This window comes from Phyllostomus discolor, chromosome X (genome assembly GCF_004126475.2).
Source record: "Phyllostomus discolor isolate MPI-MPIP mPhyDis1 chromosome X, mPhyDis1.pri.v3, whole genome shotgun sequence".
Taxonomy (NCBI): domain Eukaryota; kingdom Metazoa; phylum Chordata; class Mammalia; order Chiroptera; family Phyllostomidae; genus Phyllostomus; species Phyllostomus discolor.
Window position 1 is genome coordinate 2,861,612 of NC_050198.1, and position 23,929 is coordinate 2,885,540.

Genomic DNA, 23,929 nt, shown 5'->3' on the forward strand with positions numbered 1-23,929 from the left:
CACGACCGAGTGGCCACTCGCTGATGGCAAAGATAAACTGTCCACCCCATGCCAGGCCCTGAGCAGCACACCTGTAATGGGTTCACAGTCCCCCCCACAGACTGTGGTTGAGCGCCCCTGGAACAGGGTGTACGAAAGAATGTGGTCAAAGGAAGTGAGCACGGAATCTAATTCTGTGAAGAGCTGCCCGAACAGGTGGGCAGCATTTCATCAGGAAGAAAAAAATACACCGTGGAAAAGCGCAAACGCTGCCAGTAAATATTTTAAGAATATGAAATCAAAATGCCTTCCATAAGCAAACTAAGACCAAGAGGTGGTGGTTACATGCTCTCTTAAAAACGGCTGCCAAGAATCTGAGAGTGGAGGAGGAACCCGACTGAGTAGGGACATTCCACTGGGCAGGTTCTCAGGCCCGGGGCTCTGGGAGGGACGCCCGCATTGACTGGAGGTGGGATTAAACGGCCACTCAGTCTCCAGCCACTCGATGCTGTGGTGTCTGCCCCTCTGTATAGATGTGCCCACGATGCCCTTCTGAAACAGTATTCAAAGGAAGAGAAGTTGGCTGCCTGTGCAGAGCTGTGCATGGGTAAGTTGTGGGCAGGGGTGCCTTACCTTTGAGAGGCCCCTGGAGAGGAGGCTGAGTCAATCCGTTCCCATACTGGATCAGTGAGTGGTCAAGGGTTCCTTCAGGCCACGACATTTGAACATGTGCAGTCCAGCCTCCCTTGTCTGAAGCCACGTGGTGTCACGGTCAACAGCTCAGGCTCCAGAGCTAGGAAGCCCTGAACCTAAATCTGAGCTCTGCCCCATACTGGTTGTGACCTTTAGCAAGGTTCTTACTCCCTCCAAATTCAGTTTCCTCCTATCCACAATGGGGCTCATGGCAGTCCTGTGGTGGGTGCCTGTTGTGGGCCAGGCCACAGGCCCTCGAAGCTCCCTCATTTCGGCGAGGCAGGTAGACATTTCCATGCATATCCATAGCCCCAGGGCAATGGGCTCTCTCTGCTCTGGGCCTTCTAGATTTTTCTAGAAGGCTGCTCAGCCCCATGTAGGTACAAACCAGAGTTAACACGCAGTGGGTCCAGAAGTCTGTAGATAAATACCCAGCTTCCCCTTCGCAGGTAGGACAGCTCTCAGGTGTGTTGTACAGTGAGTTCATTGGTTTTGTCAAAGTCCAGACTCTACATTGCAATAGAGAAGAGGAGTTTAGTAGAGCATCTCTACATGTCATCTATACCCAGAGGGGGAAGCACCCAAATGTAGATGCCTGTTTTGTTTTGTTTTGTTTTGTTTTCTGTTCTAATACGTATGAGTGTTAATAACACACTGTTAGATGATTTGGCCTTATTTTGACAGCAGCCATAGCTCATTGTAAGAATATCAAAAGTTAAGCCCTGGCTGGCGTAGCTCATTGGATTGAGCTCGGGCTGCGAACCAAAGTGTCGCAGGTTCGATTCCCAGTCAGGACACATGCCTGGGTTGCAGGCCACGGCCCCCAGCAATCACACGCTGATGTTTCTCTCTGTCTCTCTATCTTCCTCTCTTCCCTCTCTAAAAATAAATAAATAAAATCTTTTTTAAAAAAAGTTATATTCCTTCCTGGAGGATGTTCTCTGTCATAGTGATCTTTTCTAAGTAAAGTTATGATTTTCAGGGAGGCAGACGTTTAGGGCAAAGTGAATATTGAAAGAAATCTCAAATCTCCCCCAGAGAAATTGCCAGCTTCATCTACAGCAGACTGCCTTGTGAATCTGAGAACTCTGGAGTTCCCTATTTTTATGTCTGAGATCCCCCAATGTATCAGAGACCCTCCTACTGCAACTTCCTGCCACATTTTTATATTCTCAAGAAGATGATGCAATAATGAAGCAATTTTAAAGAGAAAAAAATCGGTTATGTCAAATTTGAAATAGCAATACCCAGAGAAAGCTAAATCCATCCGTTTGTGGTCATGTCTATGTATCATTTTTTATCCTTGCTAAGGGAGTGAGATTGTTGATCCCACAAAGGTTGTGTGGCTTGATTTTTTTTTAGTAGGAAAAATCAAAAGTTCAAAGCAGAAACTGAAAGCATATGTTTAGGTTTGCTTGGTGTGGGTTGAAACCCTCTCCTCATTATTTATTAAAGGTCCTTAGTTCTGCCATACTGATTGCATAAAGGAACTTTCCAGGGAATGGGTGTTTCCTGGCAATTTTTCATGCTGGGTCCTGGGAAAAGATTCAGGGAACCATGCACGGAATTACACAGTGGGGCCTCCAGGGGAAGGTCTATATCTGATGAGCACATTACAATCAAAACTCAACATGTGACCTCCGCCAAAGAAGCTGAAACAGGCCATCTGCAGGTCAGAAACATGAGTAATGATGTGTTACTTCTATTAGTAGTAGTTGGATTCGAACTTATAACTACAGGCTGTCACTTTGATAAATAGCCAGGACATTGCATTGAAAAGGGAAATGTTGCTCTTGGTATAACAGCCTCAGATTGATTTCAAAGTAACAGCAATGTTTTCATTAAGAGCATGTATATTATTCAAAGCATTTGGTTTTTTCCTTTTCATTGCCCAAAATATTGTAGATATTGCAGATGTCTCCTTGTTTATTTTTCTACCACTTTGGTACAGATTGAATTAGCCAAATAATGGAGAAAGAATTGAGCAAGAGAAGAGATTAAAACACTGCCAAGAAAAATGTTATTTCCAGTTTCTCTTAGAATATTCTTTTCATGGTCTGAAATTGATGTCTATGCCCTTATTTCATTTCCCTCTAAACTATATCCAAGTAGTAGAATTGAATAAATGGGTTCAGGAGTTATTAGACCCTTCCTTGCTTAGTTTTAGAGTAGCACATGCCTAGATATTTTATTTAAAAAAAGACAATGTATTTGATTTTAAAGATCAGTGTTATTAATTTTTTAAAAGTTACTTTTCTCCCTACCAGTTGGGTATTCTTAATTACCATGAGTAGATCCCTGGAAAGGGGGCATGCATCTTTGGATTCTAGATCTCAAGGAATTTGAACCAGTTTAGAGAAAAGTAACCTTTAACCCTAAAGCAGGAATAAACCTGTCATGGAAATATGACTGGAAAGTAAAGTCATTCATCTGCTTTGCCCTGAAATCCTAGCTCTGTCCCTGGGTATCGGAGTGACCTTGGGCAAGTCCTTGAACCTGACCCAGTGGCCTCCTGTATACAACAAAGGTGTTGGACTGCATGACCTTTTTTCTACCTCTTGGGTTCTTCTACACTAACATTTCCCACCAAGGGCCCTTGATCCACCTAGAGGTGCATTTTTAAAGCTATTTAATGTAGTACTGAGAAATAGGAAATGAATGTAAAACAGTAAATGTAGAAGCCTCTTTATAGGTATTCAATAAATAAAATTATTTCACTTTAGGTAATAGTGGATTGAGATTAAGAAATTCAAAGTGGAGAAAGAACAGGGAAGAAAAATTCAGTGTGTGCACACTGAACCATAAATCACCATTTTTGTAGGTCACAAGTGGCCCATTATTGACAATTTATATGGGTCAGCCTAATGCCATGGCTACAATCTTTGAGCAGCAAATTTGGACAAATCTATAGGGCTTACCTAGACAACACCAGCTTCGGAGATTACCTGTGTGAGAGCGGAAATATTAGAGGACCTGGGAAAATCCATCACCTTCGAACCTGTAGCCCAACTTGGTAGGAGCAGGTATTTGATCACTCACTGTAGTCTCTGAAGCAAAACAAAAGAATGTCCTCTAAGGAAAGGTGATTAAGATACTATCATAACATTGGAACAACTGAAAACAGTTGCAAATATCGTTCTGAAGATATCAAACGATAGAGCCTCATGCTAGTGGATTCTGGAAGCATTCATCTCCTGCACTCGAACACTTTTTAAATGCTCTGGTTTTTTTGTGTGTGAGTTATCTAATTATCGGCCATGGTGGAACTTCTGACCTGCTGTTGTTTGTTTTAGTTATCCCTGAGAAGTCTGGGAAGGAAGTCCTCAGAGCCCCCGGCACCATCAAAGACAGACTCAAGAAGTTGCTGGCTCACAAAAACAGCATGAAAAAGAAGGTAAAAATTAAAAATGTCATCACAGAGCCTGCCGGGACGCCCACCCCTAAGGGTAACCTGTGGCCCTTCGCCTCTGAAGACAGCATTTCCAGAGATGGGAACCCGAATGGAGGAAACAGGGAGACGGAGGAGAGAATGAAACAGGGGCTGGGGGAAGAGACAGGAGATGAGGTGGCCCTGAAGAACCACGTGGAGCAGGAGCAAAGCCTTCGAGGAGATGTGTTTGGTGAGTATCATTTTTGGTGTTGCACACATTCTATGAACAATGAACTGTGGTTTCCCTGGGAAGTTCAAGAAGAAAAGACAGTTTCACTCCTTAAGGAAAATGGGTTCAACTTGAAGTCCTAAGAAGTAGGGTTCTTTATAAAGTCGGGAAACTAAGGTCTCCCACGGATATGAAGTTAAATGTGCTCCTATGGGAAATGAAGAGCATAGGTCCTTTCTCCTTGCCTGGGGTGCCGGTTCCTGTTTGACACACACCCTCTCTTTGCACTCCCAGCAAGGTCAGTTTGCTTGTCCCGCAGTCTCCGTTGTCGGGCTGGCTGCCCAGCTCTGCAGGTGGTGCAGCCCCCAAACCAGACAGAGCCTTACCAGGTGGATCTGCCGAACTCTACATGTTTCCTTCTTGAACGTACCTTTTGTGGGCCCACTGGATGAAAGGAGAATTTCACCGTCATGTGGTTATGATGTTAAAAGCCAAAGTAGACCCTCCTAGGGAAGGAAATTCTATCATAGAGCTTAAGCTTCAGTTTTCTCCATCAACTGGGTAACCACAGGACCCACCATCAGTCCCAGCCCCCCAGGATGGGTTCTAACCCACTCTGATCCCCCCACCCTGAGACTTTCCACTGCATTCTCTCTGGGCAGCTGTTGCTCCCTCTATATTTTGCTGTGTCTGTTCTTGCCTCCATGACTGTTGGACTTAAGCACCTGAGAAGTAGATGCAAGCCTACCCATCCAAGAACTAGTGTGCCGATGACATATCATCTCCCCTAGTAGAGAGTGAAAGTCTCACCAAAGTGGATGCCCAAAACCTGGTGAGAAGGGACATGTTACTAGTGTAGATGCTTAGGTCAACTGGGGTAACCTTTGGAAAAACTTGTTCTGGATGAGGAAACTGGACCCACGTGAGTGCCTTGCAAATTTAGGGTACTGTGCTCTGACATGCGCTGTCAGTAGAATATGTGATAAAGCCCTCTGTTCAGTCATTCAATCATACCTTCTAAGACTATGGGGTTTTTGGGTTGTTCCTAACTGACCACATCTTCTCCATTAGCCCCTAAGGTGAATGAAGCAGGTGAACTGGGACTGGTTCTGGTCCAAAGAAAAGCAATACCATCCAGACTGGAACACCAAGGTAAATAACCCCTTTTCCAAGTGCATGCTCTCTCACGCAGTCCCATGCCATTTTTGTTTCTTCGTAGGATGAGAAGATTGTTGATATGTCACTGCTTCATTCCTAAACACCCAAGGGAAAAATCATTACATCACGACACTCAGTGCTGGTGTGAAAATAGTAGGTCCTTACCCGATTAATACCAATGATTCCAATATAGTAAGCCTGTCTTCTCCTCTCCATCCCTCCTACAGAGGGACACTGAGAGTGAAGAGCCAAGGCAGATTGCATGTATGGAGGTGGGAGAAAATGATTCGTTTGCTTCAACTCTAACACCCAAGGGCCCACAATCTGAAAATCACCATGTACTAACATCTGACCCAAAGTACCTGCGCTGGTCAGTTACCAGTTACCACAATTGTGCTGCATATCAAACAACCACAGACCCCCCAGTGGCCTATAGCAATAAATGTTTTTGCTTATGAGTCTGCGGACTGGCTGCGCAGTTCTGCTCATCTGAGCTGGCCTGGGCAGGGCTCACCCACGTGTCTCCAGTCAGCTGTGGGCCTGCTCAGTGACTTTGCTGGTTTGAGCTGTGCTCCCTCAGCTGCCTGGGGCCACAGTTCAGACAACTGCGCTGTCTTGGCTCTGCTCCATGTGGCCTCTCATCCTCCGACGGGCTAACCAAGCTTGTTCTCATGAACAAGAAAGAGATCAGAAGCACACAGGCCTTTTAAGGTCTAGGTCCAGAACTGGCCCAACCTCACTTCCACCATATTCTATCAGCCAGGGCAAGTCGCAAGGCCAGCCCAGACTTAAATGCTGGGCAGGCGCTACGAAGTCATACTACAAAGAGTGTGAATATAGGCAGGGGTCAAAATCGGACCATTTTTGGATCCATCTATCAAAGCCTCATTCTCTGGAATGTCTGAGTCATGACCCCTAATCCTCTGGGTTTATTTAGCACTTTTACAACCCATGACAAATTATATATTGGCATCTGTACAAAGACATCAGGGAGAAGCCTACTTGTATATTTACCTTTGTGCTCAGTAGTAATGTGAATTCCTTGATCTTCTGTTTCCTTTTCCAACTTTCACTTAGCACTGTACATGTCCTAAGCTTGTGCTAATTTGATCCCCTTTTGCATTGGCCCCATGGGTACATTGTTCAACTTCATCCCTTTGGCTTATAGGGCAGTCTCCACCATGGAGAAAGTACTTCTCTAGTTCAGTCCTCCCAATTCATCTAAGAAGCTTCTAGTAACACCCCGAAACTAATGACCCCTGACTCAGCTCCTACAGTCATCTTGTTTTCCTCAATATTTCTCCTGAGTGTTCCTTTTTATGTTTTTTTTTAATTTTATTTTTTACTTATTTTTAGAGAGGGGAAAATGAGGGAAAGAAAAGGGGAGAGGAACATCAATGTGTGGTTGCCTCTTGACTGTCCCCTACTGAGGACCTGGCCCACAACCCAAGCATGTGCCCTGACCGGGAATTGAACCTGTGACCCTTTGGTTCACAGGCTGGCACTCAGTCCACTGACCCACAGCAGCCAGGGCAGTGAGTGTTCCTTTTAAAAAAATTATCTGCATCAGACATCTTATCACCCATGTTCTTGGTTAGGAAGAAAATGTTTCATAGTTCAGGAAATAAGCTACATTCTCCAGGTGCTCTGAACTTCTGCCCTAGCTTGCTAAGTAACATTAATAAAGTTTTTGAGTCCTCTCTGGATCCCCAGACCTACTGGGTTTCATATATTTACCTCTTCTTACTTGATCCTTAATGAAATACAGAAAGTTCCCAGTTTTGCATATGAGCATGTGACCCTGTGATTTCTGAGTCCTTGAGTAAGGTGCTCTGGAGCACTCAGTCTCAACTAAAAGACTCGAGTGGGCACCCGAAGTCTTCCACTTGCTGTTGAACTTCAGCATGTCACGTAGACCTGTGATGCCTCATTGCTTTCATGCGTAAAGTTGGAACAAGAGCAGCGCTCCTCTCTCAGGTGCTGTGTTAGGCTAGGTCCCTCAGAAACAGACCCTGGGACAAGAATCTGTGTGCAGTGGTTTATGTGGGAGATGAACCCAGGAGACAGTGGTTTGGAGGGGAGGATTGAGCCGGCGAAGACCAGGAGGCAACACAGGGTGCATCCTCAAGCAAGATTCCTCCAGGTAACTGGAGCTCAGTCCTGTTGGGGAAGTCTGGGAGCCAGTGTAGGACATGCAGCTCAGAATTGTCCTACTGGAGGGGCGAGGGAGCTGTGGTGTTTATATACCAACTCCTATCTGACATTGATTGAAGGCTGCTCCCAGATGGTCCTGGTGCTCCTGGCCTTTTGTGAAACCAAGGAAGGGAGCCCTGGCTGGCGTAGCTCAGTGGATTGAGCGTGGGCTGCAAACCAAAGCGTCGCAGGTTCGATTCCCAGTCAGGGTACATGCCTGGGTTGCAGGCCATAGCCCCCAGCAACCGCACATTGATGTTTCTCTCTCTCTCTTTCTCCCTCCCTGCCCTCTCTGAAAATAAATAAATAAAATCTTTTTAAAAAATAAAGACATCTTCATTAAAAACAACAACAACAAAAAAAGCAGGGAAGGGACCTCCGTCCTAGCTGGACCTTCTGCAAGACTGGAGAGAACCTGGAGTTCAGTCTGACTATGGTCTGTGTCCAATCCCAGCACTTAGTGGTCCTCCCCAAAGGCAAAGGCATGGAGGTATCTGCCCAGGAATGCCTGTCCATCACTGGTTGAGGAGTCTCCTGGAGGAATAGCTTGCTCCAGCCAGAGTATCTCCATGCAGATGGTTGTGGGTATTTGCAGTAGAAAGACGTGCACCTGAGACAGATGTTGGTGTGGCACCAACAACCTCCGTTTCAGAGGTGATGGAGATTAAATCGGAGAATAGATTTGAAAGCACTTTGTGCACCGTAAAGTGCTGGACAAGTGAACTATTGTACTCAAGGAACCAAAGCCTTGGCTTTGCTCTCTTTATGGAGTAGTTGGCTTTATACTATTGCATCGTCCCAGTTTACATTCCTGGTCTCCTGCATGTTGCGGAAGGGAAGGGTTTGGGGACAAACATACCACCACAGTTATAAACCAAGTGAAAAAAAATTTTTAAAGATTTTATTCATCAATTTTTAGAGAGGGAAGGGAGGGAGAAAGAGAGAGAGAGAAACATCAATGTGCGGTTGCTGGGGGCCATGGCCTTCAACCCAGGCATGTACCCTGACTGGGAATTGAACCTGCAACACTTTGGTTCGCAGCCCACGCTCAATCCACTGAGCTACGCCAGCCAGGGCCCAAGTGAAAATTTTATGTGGTGCTATCTGTGGGCTGGTGACCTCAACTTCTCACACTAGTAATAGCACTCTCTAAAGAATACTGAAGACTGGAAGCAGGTAGTACCTGGCATCTTTTAGTTTTCACACTGGGGTAGAAAGAAAATATCTTCATTGGAATAGGGGGCAATAGGGGCTTAGAAGAAAGAAGAGTGAGGGAAACAGCAGTGTGTATGTGCTGGCCTCTTGTTACGATTTTTGTTAAATGATTTGCTAAGTAGAGCCCCAGGGTTCAGCTAAAGACAGCAAAAGAACCTGAGATGGAGAAGTTACCACTGGTAGGTCCTGGAGGAAGTACAAGGCCACATGGGGAGGTCAAGGTGGGGTGCTTACAGAGTAAGAGGCAGGACCTGGGGCACATGCCTTTAGTAGGGTCCATTTGTGCAGCACTTGGGGGTTCCCAAGCTAGGGCGGGACCGGTTGACTCAAACCAACAAGATGAGAGATTTGGTAAGCTCCACAGGGGTCTTCCCTAAGGGGGAGGCCCTGAGAGGCAGGGGAGACTGTTTATCTCTAGGGCTGTTGGAGAAGTCATATCAGGAACTTTCATGTACTTGTGACACTGCAGGCTGTGTAGGGGTGTCCAACCTGTGGTCTGCGGGCCCGACACAAAATCGTAAAATTACTGCAAACTGAGACTTTTTGTGATTATGTGTTACAATGCATTTCATGTGTGGCCCAAGACAACTCTTCTTCTTCTGGTGTCACCAAAGGGTTGGCCACTCCTGACAGGGCATGCACTGGCACGAGGGCTAGTATAAGTTTAAAGCCCCCACTGGCTGGTCGGCCAAACAAAATGGCAGCCAACGCAACAACATTATGGAGTGGCTTTGCTGAACTCTCTGCAACAATGGAAAACACGGCACTGCCTTCCAAAGCTCCAAATGTTAGACGTGTTTCTAATGTTCTTCATGATCATGAAGTGCACCCTTTCCCTTAGCAGATTTAAACATCTCGGTTGACTGCAGCTTCGACCATGGGGTCTGTGACTGGAAGCAGGATGTGGAAGATGATTTTGACTGGAGTCCTGTGGATGAAGAGAATGGTATTTAGATTTCACTCTTTCATGTTCTACGACATGGCTCAAGTAAAGAAAGCTGTCCAGCGATGGGAGGGATGTCAGGGTTGTTGGTTGTGTTTGGAAACTGGTAGCCCTTCCCAAGTCTCCCCAGATGAATGACTAACTTGGCTCAGTACATTATATTCTCCTGCCCAATCCCTCTTTCAACCACCCACCCCCACAAAAGATGCCCCGGCCGACCTTCAACCCCCTCTCTCCTGCTGCTGAGAGAGACGTTGGCATTTGTACGAGATTTAAGAGTCTTGCAGAAAAGGTAGAAAGAAGTTGTTCTTTTCCCCCAGTTAACCACCTGTGGTGCTCTGTAGTTTGTTTGTTTGTTTGTTTGTTTGTTTGTTTGTTTGTTTGTGAGGATGAGCAACAAATCTTCAAAGGAAATAGGACCGCTACCTGAACCTGGGATTTTAGCAGAGTACCTCGCAGATCGTCAAAACCATAATGAGCATCAAATCAGCCACCTGGTGTGAACTCCTGGACTGAACTTTCCCTTCTGTTCCTCGAGGATTTCTTTCTTCCCACCGAACCCTGGACATTTCTCGGCCTCAGCTCCGACCTGCCTACGTTCCACGGCCTACCTAAACACTCTTGGGGGGCCCTAGCTTTCCTGTTGGGCAGGTCGTATGGCTGGCAGATCCTATTCGGAGAATACATTGAATCCCTGTCTCCTAAGGGTTATAATATAATTAGAGACAATTGTTATACCTTCAGGGACTCCAGTTTCTTACCAAACCAATTGTTTTCTGGGGGATGTACAGGCTTACTCCTCCATTAATAGATCTGTCTTCTAGACCCTTCCTTTAGACTAATTCTTTCCTGAGGTTTTTTTTCCTTCAAGCCCTTACATGCAATCAGGAAGCCTGGATGTGTCCTAACAAGAATTCCTTCTAGAATTTGGGATCACAGTGGAGGGCATGCACCCCACACAGTGAGCTGTGTGAGTGGAAGTACTGCTAAAGAATCAGGGCAGGCACAGGGCAAGTTTAACCAGTCCAGAGAATCCATATTTGGAGACGCTATCTTGTCATAACTAACCTGAGTTCCTCCTTTCTAACATCATGGAATCTCTAAATTTGTGTCTACCACAGCTGTCTCACACTAGGAGACCATACTCAGGGGTGTCCAACCTCTGGCCTGCAGGCCGCATGTGGCTCAGGATGGCTATGAATGCAGCCCAACACAAAATCATAAACTTACTTAAAACATGATGAGATTTTTTTTTGTGATCACGAGTCACAGTGTATTGTATGTGTGGCCCAAGACAACTCTTCTCCTGTGTGGCCCAGAGACGCCAAAAGGTTGGACACCCCTGCTAGGTTACTGCAGGATCTCGACCGCTCACACAGTCAGCAATGTCTTACGCTGGGATTTCCACCAGTGGGAAATCCCCTATTAACAAACACCTAATTCATAGAAGACCCTGGGGTTTGCATCACCCAAACCATACTTCTGCCCCTTCTGCACCTCCATCTGTAGGTGGGCTTGTCTTTGACTACAGAGTTAAACAGAATAAAAGAACCACGGGATAAATCAACATCATTAAGAAGATAAAAACTCAAAGATGGATTGAAGTGGGTTTTAGCTGGAAAAGAAAGAGAAACCTGTCACAGCGGGTCACGGAGGAGACAATGTAGCTGGTAGAGGTGCCAAATAAAGCACAGGATGCCTACATTTCAGATAAGCAACAAATACTTTTCCATATCTCTCAGGCATGTTGTTTATCTGAAATTCAAACTTCACTGGGCATCCTGTATTATTATTTGATGAATCTGACAACTTTAGTAGCTGACTAGAAGACTGGAGAGTCTCTGAGTCTGGTGAAAACTAAGGCCATGTCAGCCAGGGTCCTCAAGTGTCTCCAAGAATTTCAGCAGCAGGAAACTCCACTCCACCCCCGTGTCTTCCTCCGAGCTTCTGCAGGAATAATCCGTCTTTCTTACCAACTTCTTCAGACCCCATTCCATGAGAGTTTTTGCCCAAGTTCATCAAAGCCACAACCAGGAGATGGGAGATAAACAAACATCTACTATCACTGATTAAAAGATACTCAGAAGATGGACGCTTAGGCATAGAGGATGCGTTCCTGTCATCTGAAATCCCAGGTTGAAATGATATGTTACACGGGTTGAGCTCCATGAAACTGTTAATATACATTCAGGTCTGTTGTGGATTACATACCATGCTATGGAAACACCTAGAGAGCTGGCTATCATACGTATCATTGATTCGGTGGGGAAATGCATTCTGAAGTTCAAAAAACCAAGTTCTGGAGCACAAGCTCTGCACCAACTGCAAATCACCCACAGTGCTAAGGGATCGTTTAATTAGATTCTTACCCCATCTCTGCTGTTGCCAAGCTTTGTGAATGTAAACATGGTCTTCGGTTGCTCTGACCCTCAGTTGCCTTTTCTACACAAAAAAGGACTTCAACTCCACGATTTCCTGAAGTCTATTTTAGCATGATAATATTGTTCCTGTGTTTGAAATGAAAGGAACTTCAGCTTTCCCTATAGAGGATTATCATTCTTTCTTTCTTTTTTTTTTAAGATTTATTTATTTATTTATTTTTAGAGAGGGAAGGGAGGGAGAAAGAGAGAGAGAGAGAAACATCCATGTGCGGTTGCTGGGGGTCGTGGCCTGCAACCCAGGCATGTGCCCTGACTGGGAATCGAACCTGCAATGCTTTGGTTTGCAGGCCACGCTCAATCCACTGAGCTATGCCAGCCAGGGCCCATTCTTTCTTTTCTTTTTTTGGTAAAGATTTTATTTGTTTATTTTTAGAGAGGGAAGGGAGGGAGAAAGAGAGAGAGAGAGAAACATCCATGTGTGGTTGCTGGGGGCCGTGGCCTGCAACCCAGGCATGTACCCTGACTGGGAATCGAACCTGTGACGCTTTGGTTTGCAGCCCGCGCTCAATCCACTGAGCTATGCCAGCCAGGGCTCCATTCTTTCTTTATAGCTATTTTGTACGCTGTAGCCAAACCCTTTACAGTGGCCTCATTAATGGTGTGTATTTCTTTTCTTAAAGCCGTTGGCTACTATATGGCAGTTCCGGCCCTGGCAGGCCATGAGAAGGACATCGGCCGATTGAAACTTCTCCTGCCTGACCTGCAGCCCCAAAGCAACTTCTGTTTGCTCTTTCATTACTGGCTGGCTGGAGACAAAGTAGGGAAACTTCGAGTGTTGGTGAAAAGCAGGAACAGTCCTCTGGCATGGGAGGAGACCAAGAGTGAGGATGGAAGGTGGAAGACCGGGAAAATTCAGTTCCATCAAGGGACTGACACTACCAAACGCGTAAGTGGAAAAAGAGTATTCCACTAGACATTGACATTATTTTCTATGATCTGGCAAACAAAATGCTTCCTGAAGTACCTAGGCTCTGGGACTGCAAAGGCAAATGAGGCTTTTCCCCATACACGTAAAGAGCTTATAAGCCAGGCAGTGAAAGACAAATACCATATGATCTCACCTTTAACAGGCACCTAAACAACAAAACAAACAGGCAAAATATAGCTAAAGACACTGACATAGAGGACAGGCTGACAGTGACCAGAGGGGAGAGGGGAGGGAATTTCAGGGTAAAATGGGAAGGGTTTACAGGAACAAATGTAAAGGACACATGGACAAAAACTACGGGGGTAGAAATGGGAGGGAGGTGGGGAGGGATGGGTGGGTGTGCTGGGATGAGAGTAAAGGACAGAAAACTGTACTTGAACAATGATTACAATAAAATTAGGGGGAAAAAAGAGCTTATGTCCTGGAACAAACTAGGCGAGGCAATGAATCAGCACAAATAATGATAATGCTTGTCAGGTGCACAAATGCCATGCTCTGGAGGAACGGTTGGTTTGTGTGTCCAGCCCCTTTCACCAGTGTCCTTTCGAACCAGGCTATAAATTCCTTAATGTGGAAAAGTGTATCTTCCTCATTTGTCCTATGCCCAGCACTTATCACAACGAATGAAAACCAGAAGGTCATATTTTAAGTGGCTGTTGTCTGGAGACTCCATAACCACCCTCACATTCTGTGATGCCACAGAAGGATGCAAAGAAAACTATTACATTCATGATTACAGTTAGTCACAGCAGAAGAATATGGACTGAGAGCAGAGTCCAGGACAGACTGGGCACAAGCTTGCAGTCGTCCTCTACCAGTAGAGTCATAGAGAGAGGGAGCTCTTAATTCTCTCAGCAATTATGCGTGACCATGCACACAAAGTACTGCCCACCGAGGACACTCACCCATGCCTTGGCGTTGTAGGGTTTTGTTGGGGGTCGGCCTGCCCACATGACTGACCCTGTGGCTGACCTTACTTACTCAGTCTCCAGCCTCTCCACAGGTCAGGCTGATACTTGTGGGACTCCAGGCCCCACCATAAATCACATCAATTTGCCCGGCATGGCCAAAGTTGGTCGGAGGAGGTAGAATATTCCAAGGACTTAGAGCTGACCTCCTAGGAACCCAAGGCCGCTCCGCCTTCTATGAGCGTTGTCTACTCAAGGAGGTTGAGCTTGTGGAAGGAATTGACTTGTAGAAAAATCTGCTTTCAATGGTTATATCGCAAATGCCCTTTCTCAAAGACAGCATAAGAAGCCTGCCTAATATTTTTGTACCAGGATAAGGAAAAATGCAGTTAAACACCAAGACAAATTAGGATGGCAATTAATTATTCTGATGCTTATTGTTAGTTATCCTGGAGTATCAGTCAGGGATTTCAGTGATGGGGAGGCCATCATATCCCAAAGTCTAGACCTGCCCACCCTCTTTAACCCACCTAGAGGTCTGCTTTTTGGCTCACTACATTTTTAAACAAATGTTTTATTTATTTTTAGAGAGAGGGGAAGGGAGGGAGAAAGAGAGGGAGAGAAACATCAATGTGTGGTTGCCTCTCACACGCCCCGTACTGGGGACCTGGCCCACAACCCAGACATGTGCCCTGACTGGGAATTGAACTGGCGACCCTTTGGTTTTCAGGCCTGCACTCAATCCACTGAGCCTCACCAGCCAGGGCTGACTTACTACTTTTGAAAAATACTCAGAAGGACATCTTCCTGAAAGCAGTTCCTTCCCGAGAGGAGACTAGGAGAGGAAGAAATTCCTATTCCCAGTGGAGCTACCACTTGCTGCTTGGTGATAACTTGTGTGCAGCCGTTCTCAAGAAAATGAATCCCAGTAGCCTGGGGGCAACAGAGGGCAGTCCAGGCAGTGGGCAGTCACAGTCTCCCTTTGCCCCATTTGTCCCTCCAAGCCTCCCCCTCCCGTCTTTGGAGATGCTGCGAGATTAGAACAGTGATGACAGCAAGCCTAAAACCACTTCATCCTTGAAAACTATCCCGTGATTGTTTACGAAGCAGGACAGAGATGCTGTTGAGGATGGTGAATAGGTGCATGCTGGTATTGTGAGCACGATCCGTGAAGGACCTTTCTTTACGAGGCCAATGTGCTGCGAGTTTCAATTTCATTTTTAAAATGCTTAGAGAACCCTGGCTGGCGTAGCTCAGTGGACTGACCGCAAGCTGCAAACCAAAGCATCGCAGGTTTGATTCCCAGTCAGGGCACATGCCTGGGTTGCAGGCCATGGCCCCCAGTAACTGCACATTGATGTTTCTCTCTCTCTCTCTTTCTCCCTCCCTTCCCTCTCTAAAAATAAATAAATAAAATTAAAAAAAATAAAATCCTTAGGGAAGACAAAGGGAAATCACTTTATTGAAAAAAAATTAAAGATTCATAACCATTCCACAGTAACATCAATGCTTCCACGTTTTGCATGTTCCTTTCCACATGAATACATATTTGAATCTATTTATGTCCACAGTACAAACACAGTGCATGTTGTTGAACTCATTTTGACGGAAGTACATGTGTGTGGCATTTTAAAGAAGAATAACATGTTCCAAATTAGATAGTCTTTTCTTTCTAATTTGTTTGATTCAGAGTAACTTTAATCATGTTTGAATCAGAATAATTTTGCTGGCCTCTAATCTGCTTATCTCTGATAGTGAGATTTAAAGAATTAAAGAGCACACTAAGCATAGTACCCTTTTTATTGCTACTCCTTACAATAAATGGTATTTAATAGGTGCTTCGTAAGTTGTAACTGTTATTACTTTCATAATTATTGAATTAAAAATATTTTAGTGTCTTTTCTGATTATAAAAGTAACATGAACTATTTTTTAAAACATTACAAAATTGAAGAAACTTATATGCATCATTCAGCAAAAATTTATTTTAATAATATTTCTTTGAAAATATTTTTAGGTGAATGAGTGAACATAAAATAGTTACTGTATATCTTTAATTTTGTTAAATGAGTCACCCCTGTCATTTTGGGTCCAATCTGAAGATAAGGTTTTTTTAGTATTCATCTTCTGTTCTTTATATGGTAGAAATTTCTAAAGTATAAAGAAGTTTGCTTCTCTCATGATTATTAATAAGTGTCTTAGATAAAAGTGATTATAGCCTATTATGATACATTTCTCAGCACATGAAAACAATGACATGCCAGATAATTGCTGAATACGTGAATCAACAGTTTAAGAAAAATAACTATGTTACTATAAACTACCAAAATCTAAATGCATCAAAATAATTCCCTTTCAACTATATAGTTTTGCATTAGATGTTCACAGGGAATACTAAATTTCTTTTAGGCAGTTTTTTTTTTTTAAGAAAATCACATTCTTTTATTTTGGGGGGTGTTTTGAAGTGGGAATTAAAAAATTTCTTCTTACACTTTACCCTCCTCAGCTTTCCAAGGGTTTCCAGGTTCTTTTGGGTGTTTCAGTTTTCTCTGAACATAACTCACTCAGCACAGATAGCTGTCACATGGAAAAATAGAATATGTTACTGGCTACTCAATGTCAAAGCCTGTTTCCGTGCAATAGGGACACACGAGGTTAGTCCTCTTTAGTAGCTGTTAGAGAGTCTGATTGTATCATTGTTGTCGAATATTTTGAAGTAATTTTTTATCCCCTCTCCATTATTAGATCATTTTTGAAGCAGAACTCGGCAAGGGCAACACCGGAGAGATTGCAGTAGATGGTGTGGTGCTGGTGTCTGGCTTGTGTCCCGACGGCCTTTTACCCGTGGGTGCTTGAATGCTACCGTTGTCTGCTCTGTCTTCATATTTGACTTTTAATGTCACGTGTCTGGGTTTTGATATGTCATCACAGATGCCCCTCCATTTTAAAAATGCAAACTGGAAAATTGCAATGTACCAACACAAACATTGTTGTAAGATGCCTTTCTTGTAGAGAGGCATCAATATTCGCTTTAAATTCATTTCTGGGTTGGTAAAATGTGGAAATGTCCGTTCAGCCCCTGTGTATCTCATATGTCTACATGTGTGAGTGAACCTCTCTACACAACATTTCTAGAGTTACAAAAAAACAAAACGGAGGAATGTTTAACTGTGTGGCTTTTGTGGCACATCTTAGAAACTATGACATCACAGACAGACTTTTACCTAAGTGGCTTAACCAGATCTTTTGTAGCCAGACTTGTGTATTTAAATTCTTTGTAATAATAATATCCAAATAATCACCTTGTCTCATGGCTTAAGTTCTTTCTAAGCAAGAAACTGTGGTTGTTTGATTTTGTGCTTAGTTATGTGTATGGTTATTTGCTTTGCTGGAAAACATGGTTTTTATTCTTTCTCCATGGAAACACTTTATATTCTTAAAAATTCTTAAAATGACTACCTATTATGGGAACACATGACTACTTTATTAGGCCTCATAACTGCAATGAAAATTAGCATAAGTTGTTGAATTCAAGGCCTCGGAGAACATAAAACTAAATTAAGAAGGCAACAGGACTCGAAGGAAAGATGGATGCCTTTTTCCCTGTTTCTTTTCTTCCAAATTCAAGAACAGCTTTGCGTGGTAATGAATCCTGAGTGAATTCTCTGAGGATGAAAGGATATTCTGCTTTAAGATCCTGAATCATGAATTGCTCCAGGATAGCTTCCAAATAAAAGGTTCCCTAGATATTTGCTGGCTCTCCCCTAAAGCAGGGAAAGCATTGGGCCATAGGAGGAGGGAAAGAGAGAAGGTGGTCCCTTATTAATCTATAATATTTGTAGCCTCACTCTTAAAGTTCTTTAATACTGAATCTCTTGGGGGGGGGGTGAGGAAACATTGTTTTTCTTTAGTGTGAAAGAATTACTTCTACACAGGGCTGTAGCTGTGTCTGTTGGATAACTAGTAGTTATAGAAACCCCCAAAACTGCGTTTCTAGTGAGATCAGTTAAAGACCTGTCCAGCTATATCCAATCAGCCCACAGAACTGTAAGACACAATAAAATGGTTGTTTTAAGACACTACAATTTGGGGTGGTTTGTTGCACAGCCAAAGCTAACTGATGAATGTGGTTTTGAATACTGTGGTAGAATCTGAAGAAGACTTCCTTTCTGGATAGAAAATGAATGTATGAAGCTGAGCTAAGTTGAACTGAATAATAATATTTCCTGTTTCTCTATATCGGCAGCAGAGACTTCTAGTTACCTACCCAATATCCATTCTCACCCTTTTCCTTACTAATATAACCACATGTAAATATATTTCTGGGTTGGTAAAATATATTTTTTCTGGGTTGGGGGGTTAGGGGACAACGTGCTCAACTAAAAGACTGCATTTCTCAAAATCTCTTTCAGTTGAAGGAAGTCACTGAAGCATTGTTGGGGCTTCCAGGAAGGATCATTAAAGATGGGTCTTGGCTGGTGGCCCACTTTTGCCATATCTCTTCCTCCTTCTTCCTGCCTTTGGTGTGGTTGTGAAGGCAGGCACTCTAGGAGTTACCTTGTGACCATGAGGGCAAGGGCCACACTCTACGAAGGAGTGCCTAGCGGGAGGAAGCCTGGGTCACTGATGACATTCTGGCATCTCTGCCTCTGCCCCAGACTGGCCACTACTCAACCTTGTATGAAGTAAAAGAAACATAAATCCTTCCTTGGCCCACCTAGGATTTCAAACAAGGCACAATCCAGACTCAGGTGACCACGTGCCGATTCTTGAGGGCTGCTTCTGCCATTTCCACCACAAGAGCATATAGTCTTGGGGACTAACTTCTTAGACACTTAAATACCAACAGATGGTTTTAAAGCCCAATCAATAGCCAGTAGTGTCATGGAGCTCTACCCTGCACCAGCACTGAATCATACTTTGCCTCCTTTGAGGAAACCTGAGGTCAGCCGATTCAGCCACAACTCCCGTATCTGTTGACCCTGGACGGCATCCAGTGTGCAAAGCCCCCAGGTCCTCCATCCACCCTCTTCCACTTGCTCATCCCCACACTCTCATGGGCTTTCTCTTTCGGACACTAACTCCCACTATCTCTGCTCCTCTCCCATCACACATACTGCATGGTCTGGCAAACAAACTGTGCTTCACCTTAATGCATGCTAATGATGTCTTCCATCTTTCAACCTTAGCTGAACTGAGCTCTCTCCCAGAGGCTCCTGTACCCCTGCAGCCTTACCAAATAACTGCCACTCATCCTCTCACACTGAACACATGTCAGGGTGTGGAGTTGAAGGCAGCATCTTTCATGCCCTACTCTTGTTTGCAACCTCTTATTTCTCAGGCCCCATGTAAAAGCCATTGTTCATCGGAGGTGCCGTTAAGGAGCTCTACAGCCCTCTGTCCTTCCTAGCCATGTTATCAACCAACCTGTGCATATGGCCCATCCAGTATCCTGGCCTCACAGTTCTTGGACCTCCTCTGTTCCAGTTATCATCACCTCTTCCCTGTCACCGGTCTTTTAAAAATCTTTTTCCTCATGAGACCACACTGCGGTCACACTGCTCTCCTGTTGAAGGTGAGACACTTTCCACTTGCACCCTTCATTTTTCAGACCCTTTCTCAGAGTGCCAGCAGTGCCCCCTTGTGGCAGTCTGTGCATATGTGTGTGGCTGCTACCAGGCAAACAACTAAAAGGACTGTCCTGGGCATCTCTGTTCCCCACTTTGCTCCATTTCTCCCTTCCCCAGTATCCTGTGAACTAACTCATGCTTCTTTCAATCCAGTCACCCCTGAGATCTTGAAGAATCCAATCTTACAGAACTTTCATTCTTTCCTGTCAACTCTTATCGGTCCTACAGTAAGCGACGGGATGCTACTCTTCTAAGATAACTCAAAGGTTGGGAATAAACAGCTGCAACTGTAGCCGTGACTAATATGTTCTGTTTTATTTCATTTTATTTTATTTTAATATTTTATGTATTTATTATTAGAGAGAGGGAAAGGGAAGGAGAAAGAGAGGGAGAGAAACATCAGTGTGTGGTTGCCTCTCGCACGCCCCCTACTGGGGACCTGGCCCATAACCCAGGGATATACCCTAAGTGGGAATCGAACCAGCGATCCTTTGGTTCACAGGCCGGTGCTCAATCCACTGAGCCACACCTGCCAGGGCATATTTTCTGTTTTATAATAGCAACTTCCGATGCCTTCATACAAATGAATGAGTAAGGAGGCAATTTCAGCACCATGGTAAAATCAGGGACTCTCCTCTGATGGCCCTCAAATCTCACAGCTCCATTTAGATGGGGGCTGTGCCAGTGAGTGTTCGCTGGTGGCAGGCAACAGAAACAGATCTCAGCTAACTTATGTCCATGGGAATTTGCAGTACAGAAGCAGAAGTATGCAGGCAGGTGAAAAGACCAGTGACCCAGCTTTGGGATGGGCTACAAACAGAGGTAAGGAAAAAAGCCATTGCCCATCAGGATGCCACCATTTCCAGAATGATCTGTCACCACGTTAGTCTCCACATTACTCTGCTCAAAATTCACCTTCTGGGGAGGGGTGTGCAATCAGACCAGGCTGGGCCATGTGGCTGTCCCCTAGCTAGGACAGGTGGGGGTGTCTAACAAGCTGTTCAGAAATTGGGCTGAAAGCTGCTGGCCCAAACCCACCAAAGTCTACCATGTGGGCCCTAGCACATAGCAGCCGGGATTAACTACGTGTCATTGTTCCAGTCAACATATCAGTCTAAATGATTTACTTTTGTCACGGCAAAGGACTTGATGCTTTCATTCTCTTCAGCACCTAGAAGAACAATTAACAGGGAAACAACAGTAGAGTGGATGAAGCTGAGAATCGAATCAATGTTTTGGAACATAAGGAAACAAAAAACAACCAATGAGAACAACAAGATGAAAAAAGAATCCAAAAAACGAGGACAATATAAGCAGCCTCTGGGACAACTTCAAGCATTCCAACATTCACCTCATAGGGGTGCCAGAAGGAGAAGAGAAAGAGTTAGAAATTGTAGATCTGAAAAAATAGTGAAAGAAAACTTCCCTGATTTGGTGAAAGAAATAGACATGCAAGTCCAGGAAGCACAGAGAGTCCCAATTATGATGGACACAAAGAGGCCCACTCTAAGACACATCATAATTTAAAATGCCAAAGGGTAAAGATAAAGAGAGAATCTTTATCTTTCTAAGAAAGAAAAAAGAAGTTAGTTACCTAGAGGGATGTTTGAGTCATGTTTGAAATGAAGAACACCTAATAACAACTATTATATGAGCCAAATGATGCAGCAAGAACAATGTGTTGGGTTGTTATGGGAAGGGAAGGGGAAGGAAGCCCAAGTGGAAAATGCTTCTCTTAGGCACCATAAATCAGAACGGTGCACTCTGGCCAAATGTGTGTCCCCCTGAAGACTTAGAAGACCTGGAATGAACATGGTTATCCTTTATATTGTTGTTTTGATGAGTGGTTCCTGCTGACAGCACACCCTAGCTATAGAATGAAAGGAGGGCCATGGGTGGTGTGTACAGAGTCAGCCCATGAGAATGAGCCCTGAAGCTACATGGCACAGGAACAAAAGACACGGAAGCAGCACAGACCAGTGATTCTTTTAGTTTGGTGCTTATGTCTTGCTACTCTGATGAACTGCTGTCACAAAATGACCTCCCTTTAAAAGAAAAACCTGAGGCTCAAAATGAAGTGAGGATTTTATGGAGCAGTCCACACATCAGGATTGCTGGCAGACTGTCCTCCTCCTACAGTTTGTTTTTTAGATTCAATTATGGATAGATATGTATTCATTGCCATTTTATTATTCACAGTTTTGATCTTCTTTTTCTTAAATAAGTCCCTTTAGCATTTCATATAATAATGGTGATGATGAGCTCCTTCAGTTTTTTTCTTGTCTGGGAAGCTCTTTATCTGCCCTTCTATTCTAAATGTTAGTTTTTCTGGGTAGAGCAATCTTGGCTGTAGGTCCCCCCTTTTCATGACTTTGAATATTTCTTGCCAACCCCTTCTAGCCTGCAAAGTTTCTTTTGAGAAATCAGCAGACAGTCTTACGGGTACACCCCTCTAGGTAACTAACTTCTTTTTTCTTTCTGCTTTTAAGATTCTCTCTTTACCTTTAACCTTTGGCATTTTAAATTACGACATGTCTTAGAGTGGGCCTCTTTGTGTCCATCGTAATTGGGACTCTGTGCTTCCTGGACTTGCATGTCTATTTCCTTCCCCAAATCAGGGAAGTTTTCTTTCACTATTTTTTCAGATCTCCAATTTCTAACTCTTTCTCTTCTCCTTCTGGCACCCCTGTGAGGTGAATGTTGGATTGCTTGAAGTTGTCCCAGAGGCTGCTTATATTGTCCTCATTTTTTGGATTCTTTTTTCATCTTGTTGTTCTCATTGGTTGTTTTTTGTTTCCTTATGTTCCAAAACATTGATTTGATTCTCAGCTTCATCCACTCTACTGTTGTTTCCCTGTTAATTGTTCTTTATTTTGATTAGCGTATCCTTCATTTCTGACTGGATCTTTCTTATGCTGCTGAGGTCCTCACTAAGTTCCTTGAGCATCCTTATAACTAGTGTTTTGAACTCTGCATCTGATAGATTGGTTATCTCCATTTCATTTAGTTATTTTTCTGGAGTTTTGATCTGTTCTTTCATTTGGGCCATGTTTCTTTGTCTCCTCATTTTGGAAGCCTCCCTATGCTTGTTTTTATGTATTAGGTAGAACTGCCTTCACTCCATGTCTTGGTAGGGTGGCCTAATGTAATAGGTGTCCTATAGGGTCCAGTGGCACAGACTCCTCTTAACCCAAACTGGTGCACCCTTTGTGTGGGCTGAGTACACGCTCCTCTTGTAGCTGAGCCTTGATTGCTGTTGGCGGATCAATGGGAGGGATTTACCCATGCCAGTCAGCTGCAAGGACTGGCTGTGACCACTGAGCAACACCCTCTCCCCTCCGTGGGGGATTAGCTGTGCAGGGGCAGGGTGGTGGAGCTCTGTCATGGTCTGTAGCTGTCCACTGGGGGGTGCAGGCTCTGGGGTTTCCTGGGTGGTGCAGGCCAAGGTCAACTCCCACCTGTGTTTTGTCTGTGGCCACCCTGCCTGAGTTATAAAGCAAACTGAGATGACTACTACTTGTGCTGGGTTTGGAGATTCCCAGGTGAAGCCAAGCTGTGAATCTAGGCTGGCTGCTGGTAGTACCGGGCCTGGGGCTCACTGAAGCCAGCTGTTGCTTGTCTGAGAGGATTTAGGAAGTTGTGAAGCATGAGCCAAGACCAGCCATTCATATGGAAAAGCAGCTTGGGTGGGCCTGTAGGTAGGGTGGGGCAGAGTCTCAGGGGATCTCCAAGGCAGGGCAAACAGTGTTAGCCAGGTTGAAGGAGTCTCAGATACAGCACCAGCCTGCTAGCTCTGTGGCTCTGTGGGGGGATGATTCAGAAAAGGGACAATGGCCTCTGCTTGCCTTGTTGCCAGACACTTCAGTTCCTCCCTGTATAGCACTGGTGCCTTTCATCTTGCTACCCCAGTGCTGAAGCCTAGGGGGAGTGAGTCTGAGTACGTGAGTCCACATGTAGGTTCTTTAAGAGGAACTGCCTGGGGCTCCAGAAGTTTTTTTCCACTGACTCAATCCCCGCTGGTGTTTGCAACCAGAAGGTTTGGGGACTTATCTTCCTGGGACTGGAACCCTGGCCTGGGGGTGCTTAGCATGGGGCTGGGACTCCTTGCTCTGGAGATATCCCTCCTGAATTTTTGTCCACCACAAGTGGCTGTGGGACCAGCCTGTTCTGTGTCTGTGCCCCTCCTGCCAGTCTGGATTGATGTGGTTTCTTTAATTCCATAGTCATGAGACTTCCATTCAGC

At 44.6% G+C, this 23,929-nt stretch overlaps 1 protein-coding gene across 2 annotated transcripts in view; it reads left to right on the plus strand.

Moving 5' to 3' along the window:
* Positions 1 to 17,357, plus strand: part of EGFL6 (EGF like domain multiple 6) — a 51,404-nt gene extending 34,047 nt beyond the window's left edge. Inside the window, exons 8-12 of one of the 2 annotated variants that reach the window (XM_036016526.1) lie at positions 3,966 to 4,292; positions 5,343 to 5,423; positions 9,679 to 9,783; positions 12,842 to 13,107; positions 16,802 to 17,357. In XM_036016526.1, the coding sequence (XP_035872419.1) occupies positions 3,966 to 4,292; positions 5,343 to 5,423; positions 9,679 to 9,783; positions 12,842 to 13,107; positions 16,802 to 16,912 (890 nt within the window). In that variant the 3' untranslated portion in view covers positions 16,913 to 17,357. The remainder of the gene's footprint in view (positions 1 to 3,965; positions 4,293 to 5,342; positions 5,424 to 9,678; positions 9,784 to 12,841; positions 13,108 to 16,801) is intronic. The other variant, XM_028523412.2, reaches the window with a different exon arrangement.
* Positions 17,358 to 23,929: the final 6,572 nt, after the last annotated feature.